Consider the following 18,061-nt stretch of genomic DNA (forward strand, 5'->3'; position numbering starts at 1 on the left):
CCAGTCATGGCCAGGACATCTCCTAGTTATGTGTTCTAAAAATAAACTATTTGATGTACTTCTCTTACTTCAAGGACTTTGAAATGTACATAAGTAATTGGGTACATATATAATTATGTACATAAGCTTAGTATGTTATGAGAGTGGCAAAAATTAGATACGCCAGTGGTTTTTGTCATTTTCTAGCATACTGCAGATAATGTCCTTAGGTTTTTTTGAAACAATTGGGTTAATTGTGATAGGATGAAATCTTTAGTTTGCTCTGCATTTTAGTAAGGCCAAGCTGTTACTGTTTGTAAGTACATAATTATTGTTTAGATGACACTAGTTTCTTTGTAATAGTCCTCCAATTAACTGTCTGTTTTCTTATTTCTGTTGAATGCAGCATCCTCATGTTTATAGCCCTGTAATACAGGGCAACGCTAGAATGATGGCACCACCAACACACGCACAGCCTGGTTTAGTATCTTCTTCTGCAACACAGTATGGTGCGCATGAACAGACGCATGCTATGTATGGTAGGAAACGTTTTGTGTTATATGTAACTTTTTAAGTTCTTATGTTGTGCAGGGATGTATTTAATCTCAAGCTTCAAACGTGGGTATCATTCAGATTACACCAGTAGATGTGTTTTATATTTTGTAAGATGATGAGCAGAGCATTGAAAACTGAGCCACCTGGTTAAAATGAAAACTCAAGTATGCTGATTTCAGTAGGATGCCAGTGACCAAGATGAAATTTCAACCTGGGAGCTGCTAAAGAATACCTGCTGAAAGAAGTTTGTTCAAGTTCTCTTGATGCTCTTGACACACCATCCCTTGATTGTTTCTTGATTATAATTAGGACTTGTTTTATTGCAAGGCTATGACCTCAGTTTCAAAACCTGACTTTAGTTCTGACAAATAGTGAAATGCTGTCTTTATGATACTACTAGCATTATTAACAGTATGAACACTGCTGTTTAAGCAAAATAAAACATGTGTTGCTTACCTTTCTTTTTTGGTAAGTCAAGAATAAGTATATGAAACAGCTCATGTATTGCTCTGACTTTGACAATTAGTCTCCAGCATTATCAGATGGGCATATTTCACATACAGTGAAGTGCTGAAAATGTGGGTTACCTTGTTACAAAGTAAAATGTGAAAAAAAACCACCACCTTCTAAAGCATTATAAATGTATGATAAATCAATGCCCAATTCAGAGGAAAAAACCTCACTGCAAAACATGCTGTCGAAAGAGATAGAATCAAGGTTGCTAGAAGGCTTGGAAATTGTCATAAAATGTCAAAACAGCAGATGGTCTCTTGAAAACGTGGCATTTCGATACTTGTTATAGCATCTGAGGAAGATTTTTATTGGGTCACATATATTATTGACTTAGATTCTAATAAAAGATTTTCTGTACCTTTAGACATCTTTGTATGTTTTCCGGTGCTTAGCTTTACACTGCTACTTAATGGAAGTCCATGATGTGTCATGAAAACTTACAAGGCTAAGAATCTGAAGTTTAGTGTGAAATGAATTCTGATTTTAAAAAGTCTGTGTCTTACCCACTTGAAAACATCCTGTCAGATCTCTGCAGTGCTGTGGTAACATAGCTAAGAAACAAAAAAATATAGAGAATCCTTTTTTGACACTTGGAGGAAGAACACTTTAGCTCATTTGTACTGAAGCTGAAATGGAAGTTACTTGTAGAGATTAAGTCTTTCTCTCACAGGTCCTTGCTAATTGTATTACTTTGATCTTTTCAACTCTTGTGCTTGAGGTGTCCATGTAAACAGATCCTCTGTTTGCTTTTTCATTAGATTAAATAGAATTCCGATAAAGTGAATGATCAAAGGCTTTCAGACCTTTATTGGTGAAAACTCTCCTCTCAAATCCTAATTAAAATAAAACCAAACATGAGATAATCTGAGATTTGATTCAGAATGGTTGCATGTGACTTTCTAGCAATTTCCCATTGTGCACCATCCTTATCTTCTGTAACCAGTGGGCTCTCCAGCATTGAAGTACAAGCCTGGTCCCTTGGTTGGCTTTGACCAGATGTCTGTATAGTTTTTTCACTGATATTCTAACTTAAAACTGTTAGATCTCATTTTGTGTTGGTTTTGCAGCTTGTCTGTTGTAGGTATGTGATTACATACCAGTGCAAACAACTAAGTTGGGTCAAACGAGAATTCTTTGGTGTTTCCTGCCATGTAATTAAATACTTCTTTTCCAAGAACACCTAATTTAACAGAAACTGCATGTCCTTTTGTGTTCTTTCAAGTAGCTACTTGGTGACTCTTCTAAATACTCTCTCACCTTCCCAGTAAAAGATCAAGTGCTTGAAATTCTTGTTACTGAAACCATTGAACCCAGCTGGATCATGAACTCCATATGAGATACTTTTTTAAAGAGTATATTCTTGCCATGTACAGACGTGTTTATTGCCTAGTGAACATGAATTGGCTCAAATGTACCCTTAACTTACAAAGTTTACAGTTAGCTACACATGAAATGACTTCTGATGTAGTGCAGCACTCAGTTCAGATTTTTGCAAGTCTTCCCTGTGCCGAGTACTTGAAGACCTTGCCTAGACGGATTGTGTTTCCTCAAAATGTGTCCATCTGTAACGTATTCACTTCAGCTTCCATTTGCCGATGTGTGAACGCTTGGGAAAAATGTAGAAATGCCTAAGGTGATAAATATAAGCTGCTTATGGAGTGCACTGCTAAAGAACAACGTGCTGGAGTCGTTCACATCTGATTGAGTGACTATAAGAGCATACCCGTAACTTATGTTCTGTTATTTTGGGAATCTTAAGTTTACCCAAGGTATCTTTGAACTAAATATACCAATGCACTTTGATTCTGGTTCGCAAAACTGATTTGAAAGTACAGAATAACAACTTTCCTGAGAAACAACCACCACCGCTGCTTTTGTTTTCTGGAGCACTTGCTCAAACAAGTTCTCAGATTTCCTTTTGTCTCTTTAAAATTGCTATCTGATTATTTTTTATTAATTATTATTTATTTTTAGATTTATTTTTCCCCCATTGATATCAGGATTCAGTGGGCTATACTGCCTTTTTATCCTTCAAGGTACTAGTGCTTTCTTTGAGATAATTCTTGCAAAATTCACCCGATTGTTTTTTCCTGCATGTGTGGTAGAGAGAAGATGTCTGCAAGGACAGCCACACCGAGACGTGGGGGTTGGGGGGGCACTGCTGATGGAGTATTCTTAAGGTGTGAAATGTTTTCTGGTGAGATCTGAAACTCCATCTTCACTAATGGTTTGGGACAACTTGAAAGTCTGTGGCGAGTAGTAACTGCCTGCCAGCGAAGAGAAGTGCCTGTTGATCCATTAAGTGGACTGCCCTCACTGCCGCAAGTTGGGGGTTTGTTTTCTTTCCTCTCTGGTGAAGAGATAGCTGAATCCAAAATACCTAGTGACCTCCACTTGTTGATTAAGCACTCTTCCATTTTAAAGAAAAGTATTTTTATCTAATGCTATTTAATGGGATATTTCTGCACTTCTGGGATTTCCTTGCCAGTTGTTACAGTGTCCTGCTTCTGTTTCACAACCCGCTGCTGACAAGAGCTCAAGAGAAGCAGAGCAGCTGAGCTGCGTGTCACCAGTAAACCCATCTAAACGTGTGACAAAGGAGTGTTTTAAATCATTGGGTTTTCCCCCTCAAAACACAATTGGGAAGGACAATGTTCAAGCAACTATCTATCTTACCGTCTACCAGCCAGACGATTAAAAACAGCTATTACACACTACAGCTCGTAACTTCTGGAGCCGTGAGCCACTTAAATGTCCTTGCCAAGGAGAGTTTGAAATACAGGCACTGCTGAAAGAGAGCAGTACACACACCTTTAACTGCCACATGCACATACCTGAATGCGGAGCTGTCGTTCTTACGCTGCTAAACTGCACGTTGGTTTCAGAATGTACTGTCTGTCTCAAAGCGTTGGCTCTGTGTGATCTCCCTGATAACCAGTATCACTGGGCTGGTAGAGTTTGCTGGCCATGGTTTGCAGTTTGACTGCTTGGTCTGTGTCACACAAAGACCCAAACTTATCTTGTGCTGTTAGTAGAAAATTTGGTTATCTAAGTAGAGGGTGGATATATTCATTCCTATGACAATGAAGTTGTGCTAGTTTTGCCATGTAGCTGAATTGCCTGTGTTTTCAGATAACCGGAGTCCTCTGAAAAACTTAACTTTTGTGTTTAAAAACAAACTTGTGTAAAACCAGACCTTGGTTTTATACAGATGCATTTCCTGTTTTTTTGTGCTCTCATTCCTGTCCCCATTCTCCCTTCCCCTTTCCCCTTCTGCATATGTTTTACTGGTCTGGTGTTGTCTCTAACTTTATCTGGTTTCTGTCTCAGCAGTAGCGTAAATTCTATTGCCCAGATAGTACAATGGTGGATATAATATAAACTTCAGAGGATTCTCCAGGGACTAAGAGTGAACCAGTCACCAAAGGTGTCTTGGAACTGTTAAGAATGACAGTGATATAGCTGAAAAAGAAAGGGGCCAATTTCTATTCTAGTGTAATTACTTCTTAACCTTCTTATTACAGTGGACTGTAATAGACCATTAATTGACATAAGGTTTATTTTTGTGTTAATTAAGAACTGAAGACCTCAGTATCACAGTTAAGAAGGAAGGCTTACTTGAGACTTGTGTTATTTCATCTCCACTCGTGTAAAGCTAAATATCCAGTTCTAATAGTACCTAAGTAAATAAAAATATCTGCATGGTTCTACAATCTTCAAAAAAAAAAAAATGACGCTGACCTTTCCAGAAGACGGGAAGTATGCACGTGGCAAGAGGCTAATTTACCTTTCTATTTCCCAAATTCAGCATGTCCCAAAATACCATACAGCAAGGAGACAGGCCCTTCTTTCTACTTTGCCAGTGAGTTGGGTTTTTTGTACTAATTTTGATTGTACAGAAAAGCACTTTCTAAAGAACAGATGTTAAAGGAATGGGACGTGTTGAGGGACTAAGTTTCCTTGCACCAAACCAGTATGTGGAAAACGCAGGAAGGTTCATTTCAATGGCTGGGGGGGTTGAAGCTGTTGAACAGATTTATATGACCACAGGAAACTGATTTGTCATTTTTTTTTAAAATGTGTTTTGCATGTCGAATAATCTGACTTTACTACCCAGTCTTTTCCTCTGCAACCAGAAGTGAGCACTGCACGTGGATAGCCTCTGCTTAAAACGTGGGTGAACTGCCTTGCTCCCTTTCTTTCACAGAGATACAAAATGGGATTTTTTAAAACTTGGCAAGTTAATCGGCTTCCTAAAAGGAGAAGTATCTTGTGCCTCATCTCTTCAGAAAGCTGTGGCTCAAGTTCTGAGCCCCTGGGAGGAAATAACTTGCAGCTGCAGTGAAGGCAGCTTTCTGTAGCGTTACTTTGGTGCCGCTGAAGGAGTGCTGTCAACAATGTACCTTGTCGTTACTGTAATGAGAGTGACTAGCTGAGGGCTCCTTGCCAGTGCATAGCATCCACCGCTTCCTCAGTGGCTGGTGAACATTACCAGTTACTGTTACCTGGCTCCGGTGCTCCTGTGTGGTGTTGCTGGTGACCTGCATCAGTGTAAGCAATGGGAGAGGGGCTGACGTTCTCCGTGCTCTCAGTACAGAGCAGCTAATACAGACTTCAGTTGAGTACGTGTGCTGGAAAAGGCAGATAACTAAAAAACACTGCCTTGTATGTTGGTGTTCATTACAGCACTTTAAGGAAGCTGGGTTTTGGGGGTGTGTGGTTGCAGGATGAACTGTAGCTGTCACCCAAGATGTGGGAAAGGAGGGCTTGCAGTTTCAGGGTATTTTCATACTTGCTCCTGTCCTGCAGTGAGGCTTGTTCCTGCGTCTGTCTGCAAGTCCATGCAGCCTATGCCAGGCACTATTCTGGGTTTTTTTTGAGTTAGCTCATGCAAGAGGGATGTGAGAAATACCCTTTGTTCTCCAAAAATCTCTTGTGGAACAGACTTCCTGTGTTTCTTGTACATGGTTCTGCATGAACTAGTGTTGTAGGATGCTGACCTGTCCTGTTTTCATGCGTCTTGGTTTGGTGCACTGAAATAACTTTAATAAGCTCGTTCCTTTCATGGATAATCTCTTAAGTGAAGTCCACTCTACCTGTTTAAAATGACTTCTTTAAATGTTTGTATTATGAAAGAAACATTTGCTATTTCTTTGCTTCCTACCATTCAGGTCTTTTAAATGTAGTTATCCTCACCATCTTACTGGGTCTGGCAATAGTTTTGAAGTTTGTTCACTGGTCAGTTCTTCAAAATAGGCTCTTCAGTGCATCTTTGGACGATGACCAACGATGACCACCATTGGCAGCGTTGAAATTCCTACCAGGGAAAATAAGAAAATACATTATATGGTTTTTGCATATACCCTTGTAGCTGGGAGTTCTGCTTGATTTCTGCTGCTCTGACCTCTTTTGATTGCAGTTCCTTCTGTGGGTTTGATGGCTACTACTACTTGTTTGCCTCTCAGAAAAATGGGTTGTACTTTTGTAGAGTTGAATTCAGTAATTCAATCCATCTGATATTTTTTGCTCACTTCATTACTGAATCACTTCTCTTCACTGTGTATCCCTGCAAGGTTAGTGCAGTTAAATATTTCATGTTAGGAACTGACTTGATCAGAAGGATGCTGAAGTGAAGCAGGTTAGCCCAGGGAATATTTCGGGGGGAGAGGAACCTAAGGCCTAAAGGGTAAGAAAAATAGCATATTTTTGCTGGCATGTGCTGAGGTTACTTGCAGCAAGCAGATATGCAGAGCTGTTTTGTCCTTTCTTAGAGCTTTCTCAGCACTTTCTTGGATGGCCTTTTGGAAGATCTCCAAAGTACTGACAATGGGGGAAAATGCTGGATAATTGGTGATTCTTTTCTTTTTTTTCACCTCCTGTCTAATCTTGTTCGCCATTTGATATGTGTAGTGAGCTGTTTTGATGAATAGGCAAAAATTCTTGAAAAAAGTCACAGTGAAAGTGCTTTAGTTATGGCCAAGCAGGTGAATTTCTCATGACTGTTTTGCAAGACTTCTTTCACAGGCTTGTTGGTCTCGTAGATTTCATTGGCTTGTCATGAACTATTAATTGCACTAAATAAACATGGAAAACCTTTACATTTCTCGAGTTGAACTCTGGTTTTGAACTAACAAAGATCTGGGCATGTATTTCAGACTTGCTGCCACTCATCCTGAACCTTTCTTGATTTGTATGCAGTATCTGTACAGGATTTAGATAAGTGTCCAAATAACATTTTTTGAAAGGCACTTTTAATATTACTATTAAAACATAATTTGCAGCAGCATCTGAAGTAGTTTTAACCAGACTTCTAGAGCTTATTTGAGTAATTTGTCTAAGAAAAAATGGGAGAGAGGAGAAGCTAGGCAAATAAAAATACTTCAGTATAAAAAAATCTGGTACTTTAAATGCAAAGCTATGGATAAAAGATATTAGATGGTTATGGAAGAGCTGCTACTATGACAAAAACTTGATCCTCCTCCCATTTCTATATCTATTCTTTAGGGTACTATTCCTTGGTTTAACTGGTTTCTTCAGAGAGAAATATTTCATTGTGAAGTTTTATTGTATAATGTACTTGCTTCAGAATAACTTAGTTTGTTGTTCTCTCAGCTATAAAGAAATGAAAGATGAATTGCACAAATGGTTTAAGGGAGTACCACATTATTTCAGGGGCTCTTAACAAGCAGTGTGGCAGGATGTGGGAAGCCTTGAATATCTTACAACTTGGAATTAATTTTCATATACATTTTAAAACCTCTTGAATGGAGTTGGATGTTAATTTGTAGGCAGGCGTGCCAGCTCCGTGGCTGAGGCAGTGGGATGAGAGCTGGGCAAGATTTCTGGTAGCATGCCCTTTGGCAAGCAAGTCAATCCCTCTATGCATTTATTTCTGTTACTTTGACAGAGGTAATAACTTCTGGCCTTCTTCAGAGTGTGTATAATAATGAGGTTGAAAAATTTTCCTACTGTAGGAAGCTGTAAACTTCATACTGTAAAAATGATCAGTGTGTTTCCACTGATAATTTTCACATAGTTGTTGTAAGAAGGAGCAATGTTTGAAAGTTAAATGGAAGAGTGGTGGGGATGCTGCTCCAAAATAAGTTTTAGCAGTGATATTAAAAAAAAAAAGAAAAAAGATACTTTCCTTGCATTTGAAAGGGTAACAAAGTGCTATTGCAGAAAATACTGGTGGTTTTCACAGTGTGCATAGAAAATATTGAGCTGTTTTCAAAACCCCTCTCAATCAGAAACGCTTACAACGTATGACTATGCTTGTACACTCGTGCTTAAGTACGCTTACATGCTCATGCATAAATATGTTAGGCTCAACTCCAGACTGCAAGAATTTAGGGTTGCAAAGGTATATGAAGTTCATCTGCATTAATAGCCTGGAACTGTAGTGCACATCACTGTTAGACCATTTGCTCAGTGAATATTTAGTTGAGCTTTCAAGATAGTAGGGCGGGATGAAGTTAAATATAGTAGGCAGTTATTTTCTAAAGGAGAGACCTTCATAGTGGCCTGCACAGGAGAGAGAAATCTCTGTTAGGCAAAAAGACAGTCTGTGTGTGTTCTAGTGAGTTTGAGTATGTCAGAACTAGTATTTGTAAGCTTTAGAGCAAGCCAGACTGGAGGAAAACAAGTATTTGCACAGGGTAGTAGTGTGTCAGGGCTGGTTAACAGAGCACTGTGGGGTTGTTGTCTTTTTGCAGCTTGCTTTTGCTGAATAGTATTGTGCTTTCAGATGCAGCTACGTTTTTGTCTGTTTTCTCCACCCATCTTGTCTTTCATCCTTTATATACATTCAGGCGGATCTGTGTATTCATGAACTTATAGCCCAGCACAGTGAAACCTCTTCTGAAGCTGCAGCAAACAGTTCCTTGCGAAAGCAAAGACAACACACCTCACTAGCTGTCAGTACGTGGGGCAGGTGCTTGCAGCTTAACAGGTGCACTCGAAGTTTCTCCCTGTGCTCTGCTTTTCAGGTTTGTTGACTAGGGCAAGAAAACATCACTAGAAAACCCGTCACTTCTAGAGATATGCTGCAGGCATCGCTGGCTGTGGAGTTCTTGTATTATACAAACCCCATTAAAAAGGCTGTAACCTGATAAATAGTAAGAGGTAATTAACTTCAGTCAGAATGACAAAAAAGTACCGAACCAAATAAGAAGCGGTTGCAGGGAAGATCCTGGAGCAGGTTGGTAGTTTGCTTGGACTGGTTTGTCTTTTAGCACTGTTGTCAGCAGAACAAACCTGGGTTTTGACAAGCTGTCATACTGGAGAGAGTAGTGTGCATCGTCATGTGCAGAAGTGCAGTTGTGAACTCTGGGCTGGTGGTTGCACAAGACGTAAAAGCAATACAAGGGAACAGGCAAAGCATCTTCATTTTCTAAGGGTCTTGCTTTCCAGTTGCATGCTTTGTGTTTAAAGGAAGATTTGCTATCATTATGGCTTTTCATGCTTTGTTAGGTTCCCTCAGAAGTAAAAAAAAAAAAAACACAAACCAAAACAAAACCACAAAACAATTTGGTGTGGCCCGTTTTGAGCCAGAACAGAGCAGGACTCCTCAAGGAGGAACTTGTTGATGTTCATTTGCTGTTGGAGACTGGTATGGCTGTAGCAACAGATGTGGTTTCGCTGGTGTGAAAGTTTTATGTTAAGTTTTTTTCCTTTTTCTGAGTTTGGTACCTTATTTGCTACTGTTTCAAGGAATTAAGAATTTAATGGCAATGTTGAGAAGCTCACAGAATGGTGGTGAGTCAGAACAGACTCTGTAATTGGCCTTGAGGCGAGAGGCAAGATACGTTATTTCACTACAAGATACCTTATTTCAGTACAAGATCCTGGCTTTAGCAAAAAAATTTGATGCTCAAGCAGCCTCAGTTTTCTCAGCTGTTATGTATATGCTGTGTGTGCCTATAGCTCTTAAGCATACATGCAGTGTATATACTTTACACTGACTGTACTGTGAGCAATTTCCAGAAGAGTAGCATGGTGAGGTTAGCCAGGTATAAGGCCAAAGAATTTTTTGGATGGTGGAAATAAAAATGGCTTATAACACCTTTGAAAAGTATATTACAGGAAAAACTAAATTGTATGAAAATGACAAATTTGATATTTTAAACTGGTCTGTTTGACAAAACAAAAGATGAAATACTGCTTTTTTCTATGTAGTATCTGTTACATTGTCAAACTAGGGAAGATGAACTGTCTAATTATGGTTATTTATAGACTTTCCTGCAAAACCAAACTACACAAAAGCAAGGTAAGATACTCAGCTATTTGCAAGATAATTTCTTTTTTTTAGAAGGGGGAGGGAATATATTTATAGTATGTTTGAAACATAGTGAAATCTTCAAGTATACATGGTGACTTGATGAGATGCATGTACTGTATCTGTTGTTAAATATTTTTCTTTTTCATCCTAGTTTCTACTGGCTCACTTGCCCAGCAGTATGCCCACCCTAATGCTACCCTGCATCCGCATCCTCCGCATCCTCAGCCTTCTGCCACACCAACTGGCCAGCAGCAAAGCCAACATGCTGGAAGCCACCCTGCTCCTAGCCCCGTGCAGGTAACAGAACTTAAGGGAGTGAATGGCTTTAAATTGTATTTAACATTGCATCTATCTGCTGCTTGACATCACTACATTGATTTCTTTGAGAGGAAAAATGGTAGACTGGAGCAGTTGCCCAGACAAACTGCATGTGACAGATCTCATGCAGGACTTGTCTAGATTCCCCTCTGTTTTCTGGAAGGAAGGAAGGAAGTAGAGCTATATAACTTAGTTTTTCTCTGCTTGCAGTGGCTAGGACTTAAGAGGTGGTAAGCTTGTGACATAGTTCGTTAGATAAGCTAGCAGGGAAACCTTTGGCAGTCCCTTTTCGTTGGTAAGGACCAATATCAGAATGCAGGCATTCCTTTCTCCATCTCGGGGGATGAGGTACAGCTTGTTTCCGTATTATGATTAAGGAAGGATCGTAATTTTGTCAGAGCTTTCATTAAAGTGGAGTTATAACTGGAAATAGCAGATAAATGCTGAGAAGCATTTGACTGTATTTTGTCAAAGACAAGCAGCTGAAAACAAAACAGGCCTCGTGATAGTGCTGCATGCCTTAGTTACCTACTGGTAGTAACTTTGGGCTTCTAAGTGCAACTGTGAAGTGTATCCAGCTCCATGGTGGCAGGCTCTCCTTGTTTTTACCTGGCAGTCTAGGCTCTATTTTCCAGACTCCTGCTCTCATGACTTGCTAGTGCAAGAGGAAAACTAGCCCGGTGGAAATGAAATGAGTTTCCTTGTGACCATAGGTGTGGTGATCCTTAGATTTGCCACTTAAAACGTTCACTATCGAGAGCAGTTCTGCGAACCTTTCTTATGCTAGTTTACAGAATAAACATTTCTCGCTTCTAGACCATAACCTAAATGATCTTCTGTCTTTTTTTGCAGCATCATCAGCACCAGGCTGCTCAGGCACTCCACCTGGCAAACCCACAACAGCAGTCTGCAATTTACCACGCAGGTCTAGCTCCAACCCCACCTTCCATGACGCCAGGCTCCAATACGCAGTCTCCACAAAATAGTTTTCCTACAGCACAACAAACAGTCTTCACCATTCATCCCTCCCATGTTCAACCTGCATATACCAATCCGCCACACATGGCCCATGTCCCCCAGGTAAACACAGTTTAACAACCTTCAAGACTAAATGTCTTAATGCCACAAAGTTAGGACAGTTGGGCCTGCTGAAGTGATTTCCATTCTGTCACCTCTCAGCACAGACTACCTGTCGTGTTATTTAGGTTTCTGTCTGTACATTGCCTTTATTTAGAATATTACAAGATACTTGGACCTCAGCTTCCAACACCCAGTGCATCTGCAACTGTAGTTTAATGAAGACATCTTAAGCTGGTACTGCTACTGAAAGAAATTGAGCTCTCTTCCCAGTTCCCGGCTCCCACCCTTGTCCTGTCCCACCATTCTGCTCACAGAACTGTTTGGCCATGCAGCAAACCAGACTGGGGACATGATTCAGCTGAAGTGTGCCTCCCCTCCCCCCTTTTTTAGGCTCTTTCTCAGTCAAATCAGTTCACTGCTCGGGTTCACTGCATGATCACAGGAAGAGCTGGCATACAGAAAGGTTGGAGGCGAGAGCTGAGTGGAGGAAGGCTGAATTGTTGCTTTTGGTGGCAGTTTTAGGCTCTGCATTGTAGTTAAATCTATACAGGTACATCCAGTAAAGTATATTGTGCAGGATTACTAGGGAGTAGCAAGGCACTGCGATGGGAGACAGATGAGGTTCAGTTTAGATAACTGCAAGACAATCCTTGCTGAAAGAGAAACCCCTGTGTGCGTGTGTGTGTATGTGTCTGTGTGTGGTTCTAAATGAACTGCTTATGCAGAAGATCCCCAGTGATTGTTGGGCAACTTAACAACAGTCCTTGCTTCAGGATCAGAAACCCACTTCTCTTAACTGCTCTCTTGTGGTCAACTCAGTGAAAAAAGGATTTTGGGAAGGGAAGCACATGACAGATTAATCAAGAGCTCTGTGTAAAGCAGTGTTGCAAAGATTTTCTGATGTTTACTAAATCTCATGGATTTAGTGTACTTCGTCAAGGAACGGAGAGTTAATCACTAATTTGCCTGCACAATTTCTTCTTCAGACCAAGGATTTGGTATCTGGCTTATGTCTTCTCGTAAAGGTTAACAATAGTTTGGGATGTCATGACTAGCTGCAGCTAGGGAGGTTAGCCTAATAGGTGTCCAGTCCCTTGCAGAATTCTGATAAAATCTTTGCTTCAGTCCCTGGGACAGTCAGTTAAGCCAATGAATTAATAGTTATTTAGGAATTGTTTTATTGTTGTTGAGGTTTTAGCTTTTTAATTCCATTAGGTTTTTCATTTCTCTGCTTTTATATTGTGGGAGGATAAGGAGAGGATGTCCAAACTTGACTGCTGATGTGGCATCTTGCCATATCCTCCCAGGCTCTGGTTTCTGCCAGAAACAAGATACTGGCTGTGCCCCGGTGTGATGGCGCTGGTGTGAATGCCTGGGCTGTAGAGCTTCTTGGGGGAGCTCACACGCAACCCTTCGGAAGGGTCTTGCTGCGAGCTCCTGGCTTAGTGGTATGTTCAGTGCCGTGCCTTGAAACACGAAACATATTTGTTGCAAGGTCAGCTTAAAGGTAAAACTATCTGAACTGTGCTGTACCCGGCACGGCCAGGCCTTGCCTGTGCTGCAGGATGTGACCGTTGCCTTCCTTATGTGTGTCGAGCACTTAATAAGCGAACCTCGCTAAAGCAAATCAGATGCAACTTTTAGTCAGGACTGACTGCACAGTCGGGATTTTTTAGCGACTGCACGCAAAGCCTGCCTTCCCTTTCGTTATTTGACTTACGCAGTCTCTTCTGTAATTTTTTTAGGATGGAGCCTGCAATCTATAGTCCGTGATATTTATACCAAACTAACTGACTTTTCAAAAATGAAGTAGTTCCCTCAAAAATCTCTAATGAAGGAATAACTACAGTTCTGTAACAAATTTTAAATGCATGTAATTATTCCACTGTGGGGAAACTAATCACTGGATTTAATAGTTTCTTAGCAGCCTCATTTCCAACTTCTGAACACAATTCTGAAATACCATGTATTAGGGATTTCAGTTAGGCTAACACAGGGGATCAATTGAATTTCCCTTTAGGTTATCAGATGAACCTCGAGCTGTTAGCTATCTCACTTGAGAAACAGTACTTTAAAATTCATTACAGAGTACTGTCAGCTGCCAAATTTGCAAAGCGTTCAAGCCAGCGCAGAAGTTTTTTTATCCAATGTGTGTATTGAATACAGCTGCTATATGAATAGCTGCTTTATAGTGATGGCTGCTATAATAGCATGTTTGTCAAAGTAAAAATGGTGCTGATCCTGAAAGGTATTTCTGTTTCACAGCCTTATCTTCTAAGCCTTTTTTTAGAGCAAGAGTGAGATTTAAATTGCAGTTCCTGCCTTTAAAGGCTTCTCGAGTGCTACTAATACAGTGCAAGTCTGATAAGGAGTTTGAGGAATGTCTGTGATGAGTCAGGTAACCCTTTCGTCTTTAAGAAATAAAATTGTAGCCACTACCTGCTATCTGTCTTTACTGGCCTGTGAAACTTGTGAGGCTGAAATGACTGCAGCGTAGTGCTCTGTTAATGGGATATGGGAGAAGGACAAAGCAAACCTTAGATACACATGCTTCCCCCCTCCACGAGAAACATTCTGAGAGCTCTAAGAGTTCCGTAACATTTTGTGCTTTTAAGAAACTAGTGTTTACTAGCTTTTTAAACCAAAAAATTGATGACCTCTAGTCATGAACTGCTCTGAGCTAAAGAAGCCAACTGACAAGTTACTGAACTTGTTTGCCAGAAGGTGATCAGCCATTGTAAAGCTTAATCCCATTTTTCCGCTGAGACTTAACTATGATTGCTCGGATTACACAAGGACCTTAACTGTGATGAGCTTAACTGGAAACAGAACAAAGCTGACCTAACAGTATAAAGGGATGAAATCACTCATCTTAGAATGACTGCTTCGATGAACGATAACGTGGGCACAGGTCACTGGAGAGAGTGGTTTCTGGGGCAGGGGAGTCAGGAAGGAATGGGGAGTTGTGTAATGAGCAGCTGAGGAGGGGATGCCAGGCTGCCAGTGCGCATGAGGGTCCTGTCTGCACCCACTGCATTCTCTGCATAGGAAGTGCTTTGATCTAGGTTACTAACAGTAATGTTCTGAAGATTTGTTGCTGAGTTTTTTTGGGTTTGGTTTTTTTTTTCTTTTTGTGGTTTGGTCTTTTTGATTTTTTTTTTAAATATCCCACTGTTTAATGCTGGCCGTTTCTCCCAGTGCTCACTGTCCATATGGCTAAAATTGAGAATGTGACTCAGAGCCAGCAATAAGGATTTGAGCCCTTCTTTTTCTTTTTTTTTTTTCTTTTTTTTTTTTTTAATTATTTTTGTGTTAAGATCTCTGACTTAATCCCTATAGCTAATCTAGTTAAAATGGAGTAAATCTCTGGATTTACTGGTACAGCTGGAGAAAACTTTGGACAGTCATGTGGCCAGGAGTGATGCCTCCTTGTGACCATTATACTAAAGAGCTCTTTGTTTCAGGCTCATGTACAGTCAGGAATGGTTCCTTCTCACCCAACTGCCCATGCTCCAATGATGCTAATGACGACACAGCCACCTGGTGGTCCCCAAGCCGCCATCGCTCAAAGTGCACTACAGCCCATTCCAGTCTCGACAACAACACATTTCCCCTATATGACGCACCCTTCAGGTGAGGAGTGTGTGCCCGGGAGACCTGCACCTTAACTGAGCCAGGTCGTAGTAGTGAGAACTGTTATGAGCCAGATTTGGGGAAAAGACTTAAAAAAAAAAAATTAATAATTGAAGAAAATGCTGAAGGCAGAATGTTTCTGCATTTCGCATTTATACTTTGCCAGCCCAAATGCGAGGCTAGATAAGTGTATGAGATTTAGCTAATTTAGTAAAGATTTTGCTTCTCTCTAGCTGAAGTAGAGAAATGGATAACTATGCGGACACTGGCACTGTGGGGCTGTGTTCTTTCAGGTTTTGCTGTGGTTTTGCCGTGGGGGATGGACTGTTCTTTGTAGCCTGTTTATAATGTTCTGAGGTTTTATTAAATTTAAAGTGATCGGTCTTGAGGATAGGAGTGAAAATGTTGCTTGGGGGTAGGGCTGTTAAACTTCTAATGACTGAAGTAAAGTGACAACTGAAATCTAATCTTTTAATTCAGAGTAACGTTCTGCAGCTTTACTTTTTGGGAAAAGTAGGTGCTGTATGATTTCTTTCCACTTTAAATTTAACCTTACCTAGGTTTCTTTATAATTCATTTCCAAACAGCCTCTAAACTTCTGTAGTGAACTAGTTACCTGATCTTGTTTCTTGGGGAATGTGTGAGCAGAACAAGGCTGCTTTCTGAAGGTTTAAGTAGGGAAAAAAGCATCCAAAGGACATCTTGATATGCAGGATTTTGTTTTGTTCTCTTAAAAAAAAAAAAAAAAAAAAAAAAAAGAAAAAAGAGAGAGAGAAAAAGGAAAGGAAAAAAAAAATTCAGCTCAGTAGTTGTCCTGTGACCACTTTACTAGCAAACTGTTGTGTGGCTTGCCAATTTACTATTTACATTTGAACTTTTTTTTTACAGTACAAGCCCACCACCAACAGCAGTTGTAAGGCTCATCTGGAATAACTGAAAGGCTGGATACCTTTTGTAGGCCAAATACCCTCCTTCTACTGCTTCTGCCAACTGGAAGCACAGAAAACTAGAATTTCATTTTATTTTGTTTAAAAAAAAAAAAAATTTGATTTCTTGTAACATCCACTAGGAATGCTAACAGTTCATCTTGCAGTGGGAGAGATTCGGACTGAGTAGAGGCATTTAGGAACTTGTGGGCTATTCCATAATTCCATGCACTGTATCTGAGTCCTGCAAGTGCCCCAACTCTGCTTGCTGAAAACTGGAAGTTATTTATTTTTTAATGACCCTTCAAAGTTATGAACTCATCAGCTAGCAAAAGAAGTAACAAGAGTGATTCTTGCTGCTATTATCACTAAAAATCAAGACTTGGAGATCCCTTTTACTTCTAACTAAACTTGAAACAGGTTCAGTAAAAAAAAAAAATTCTAATCGTCAAACTGATGAATTATTATTTATAAATCACGTTTGATGAGATAATCACTATCGTGAGACAGTGATGTAACTTTTAAGTTAAGAAAACTTTTACTTTGTAGATAATATAAAATAAAAACTTAAAAAAAAATTAAAAAATAAAAAAAGTTTTAAAAACTGACCTACTTAGTGTTTGTGTCTTGTTTTTACCAGTATCTTACTTTAATGTCTTCTCCAGCTTTCAATTGTAATTGGAGCGACTGTTTTATTTAGCATCAGGTAAGCTTTGCCGTGTGTTTCTGCTGTGTGCTGCTGCCGTGTCGTGTGTGTGCCCCCCACCAGGAAGCCACATCCCTCCGATTTGACTTGCAGGGCCATTGCAAAAATCAGTGAAAGCTTTCGAGATCAGAAGGGCAGGGCAGGGTAGTGATAGGACAAGGGGTAATAATTTTAAGCTGAAAGAGGATAGTCAGGTTAGATATTATCTTTACTGTGCGGGTGGTGGGACACTGGCTCAGGCTGCCCAGCGCAGCTGTGGGTGCCCCATCCCTGGAGGTGCTCAAGGCCAGGCTGGATGGGGCTGGGAGCAACCTGGGCTGGTGGAAGGTGTCCCTGCCCATGGCAGGGGGGTGGAACTAGGTGGTCTTTAAGGTCCCTTCCAACCCAAACTGTTCTAGGATTCTATGAAGTTTGGTGCAGGTATTTAACATTCCTTGTCTTCAGATCGACTCCCTAATGCCTTAGCTTCACACCATTCTGGCTGATGTCACAGAAGATGTCACAACTGGGCATCGAGGCTTTTAAGATGATAAAACTGTTTAAAGTCAGTGGTGCTGCTGGAGAAAGGAAGAAACCAGAGTAAGCATTTCTTAGCAAAATGGTAAAAAGACGGGGGGAAAAGCACAGGAAAAAGCACTTGGCTACCACCTCCTCCAGTAAGGCACAGGCTCATTATCACTGAACAGTTCTGTATGGTGCAGGCATCTTTGGTGGCTAACCAAAAGGTGAAGCTGGTTAAAACTGGATTATAATATAGCTGCACTTCAGAAGCGGGACAAGTAAACTGTATAAGCTTTCCTGGACAGTGGTTAACGTTGTGTTTTGTGTCTTGGTGAAAAACGTGCAGGGGAATACAAATAACTGTTGCAGCTTCTGTCTTAATCCTTCCAGGCCAGCAGTGCAGTAAAATACAGGATTCTTGTTGAGGTGGGCAGCAGGGGGCATGAGGTGTCGCAGTGATGGTGACTTGGGGCAGAACTCCCTGAATGAACCTTCTGAGAAGGAACAGCTTGCTCGCCCAGGCTGTTGGCTTGCTTTTCATTTCTGAGGGAGGGTTCCTGTCTTAGCAAC

The 18,061-nt window shown here is 40.5% G+C and overlaps 2 protein-coding genes across 27 annotated transcripts in view; one reads left to right on the forward strand and one right to left on the reverse strand.

Annotated features, from left to right (window-relative positions):
- ATXN2 (ataxin 2) overlaps window positions 1-16,892 on the forward strand; it is a 52,521-nt gene extending 35,629 nt beyond the window's left edge. For 12 of the 26 annotated variants that reach the window (XM_055796938.1, XM_055796940.1, XM_055796942.1 and 9 more), the window contains 5 exons: window positions 386-518; window positions 4,856-4,909; window positions 10,479-10,624; window positions 11,498-11,725; window positions 15,190-16,892. In XM_055796938.1, coding sequence (XP_055652913.1) covers window positions 386-518; window positions 4,856-4,909; window positions 10,479-10,624; window positions 11,498-11,725; window positions 15,190-15,393 — 765 coding nt within the window. In that variant the 3' untranslated portion in view covers window positions 15,394-16,892. Of the gene's footprint in view, window positions 1-385; window positions 519-646; window positions 1,413-4,855; window positions 4,910-10,478; window positions 10,625-11,497; window positions 11,726-15,189 lie in introns of those variants that run through there. The other 14 variants (XM_055796944.1, XM_055796945.1, XM_055796949.1 and 11 more) reach the window with 6 other exon arrangements.
- SH2B3 (SH2B adaptor protein 3) overlaps window positions 4,916-18,061 on the reverse strand; it is a 42,898-nt gene continuing 29,752 nt past the window's right edge. Inside the window, exon 8 of the mRNA XM_027787065.2 lies at window positions 4,916-6,364. Coding sequence (XP_027642866.2) covers window positions 6,309-6,364 — 56 coding nt within the window. The 3' untranslated portion in view covers window positions 4,916-6,308. The remainder of the gene's footprint in view (window positions 6,365-18,061) is intronic.

Source organism: Falco peregrinus, chromosome 2 (assembly GCF_023634155.1).
Source record: "Falco peregrinus isolate bFalPer1 chromosome 2, bFalPer1.pri, whole genome shotgun sequence".
NCBI classification, from domain to species: domain Eukaryota; kingdom Metazoa; phylum Chordata; class Aves; order Falconiformes; family Falconidae; genus Falco; species Falco peregrinus.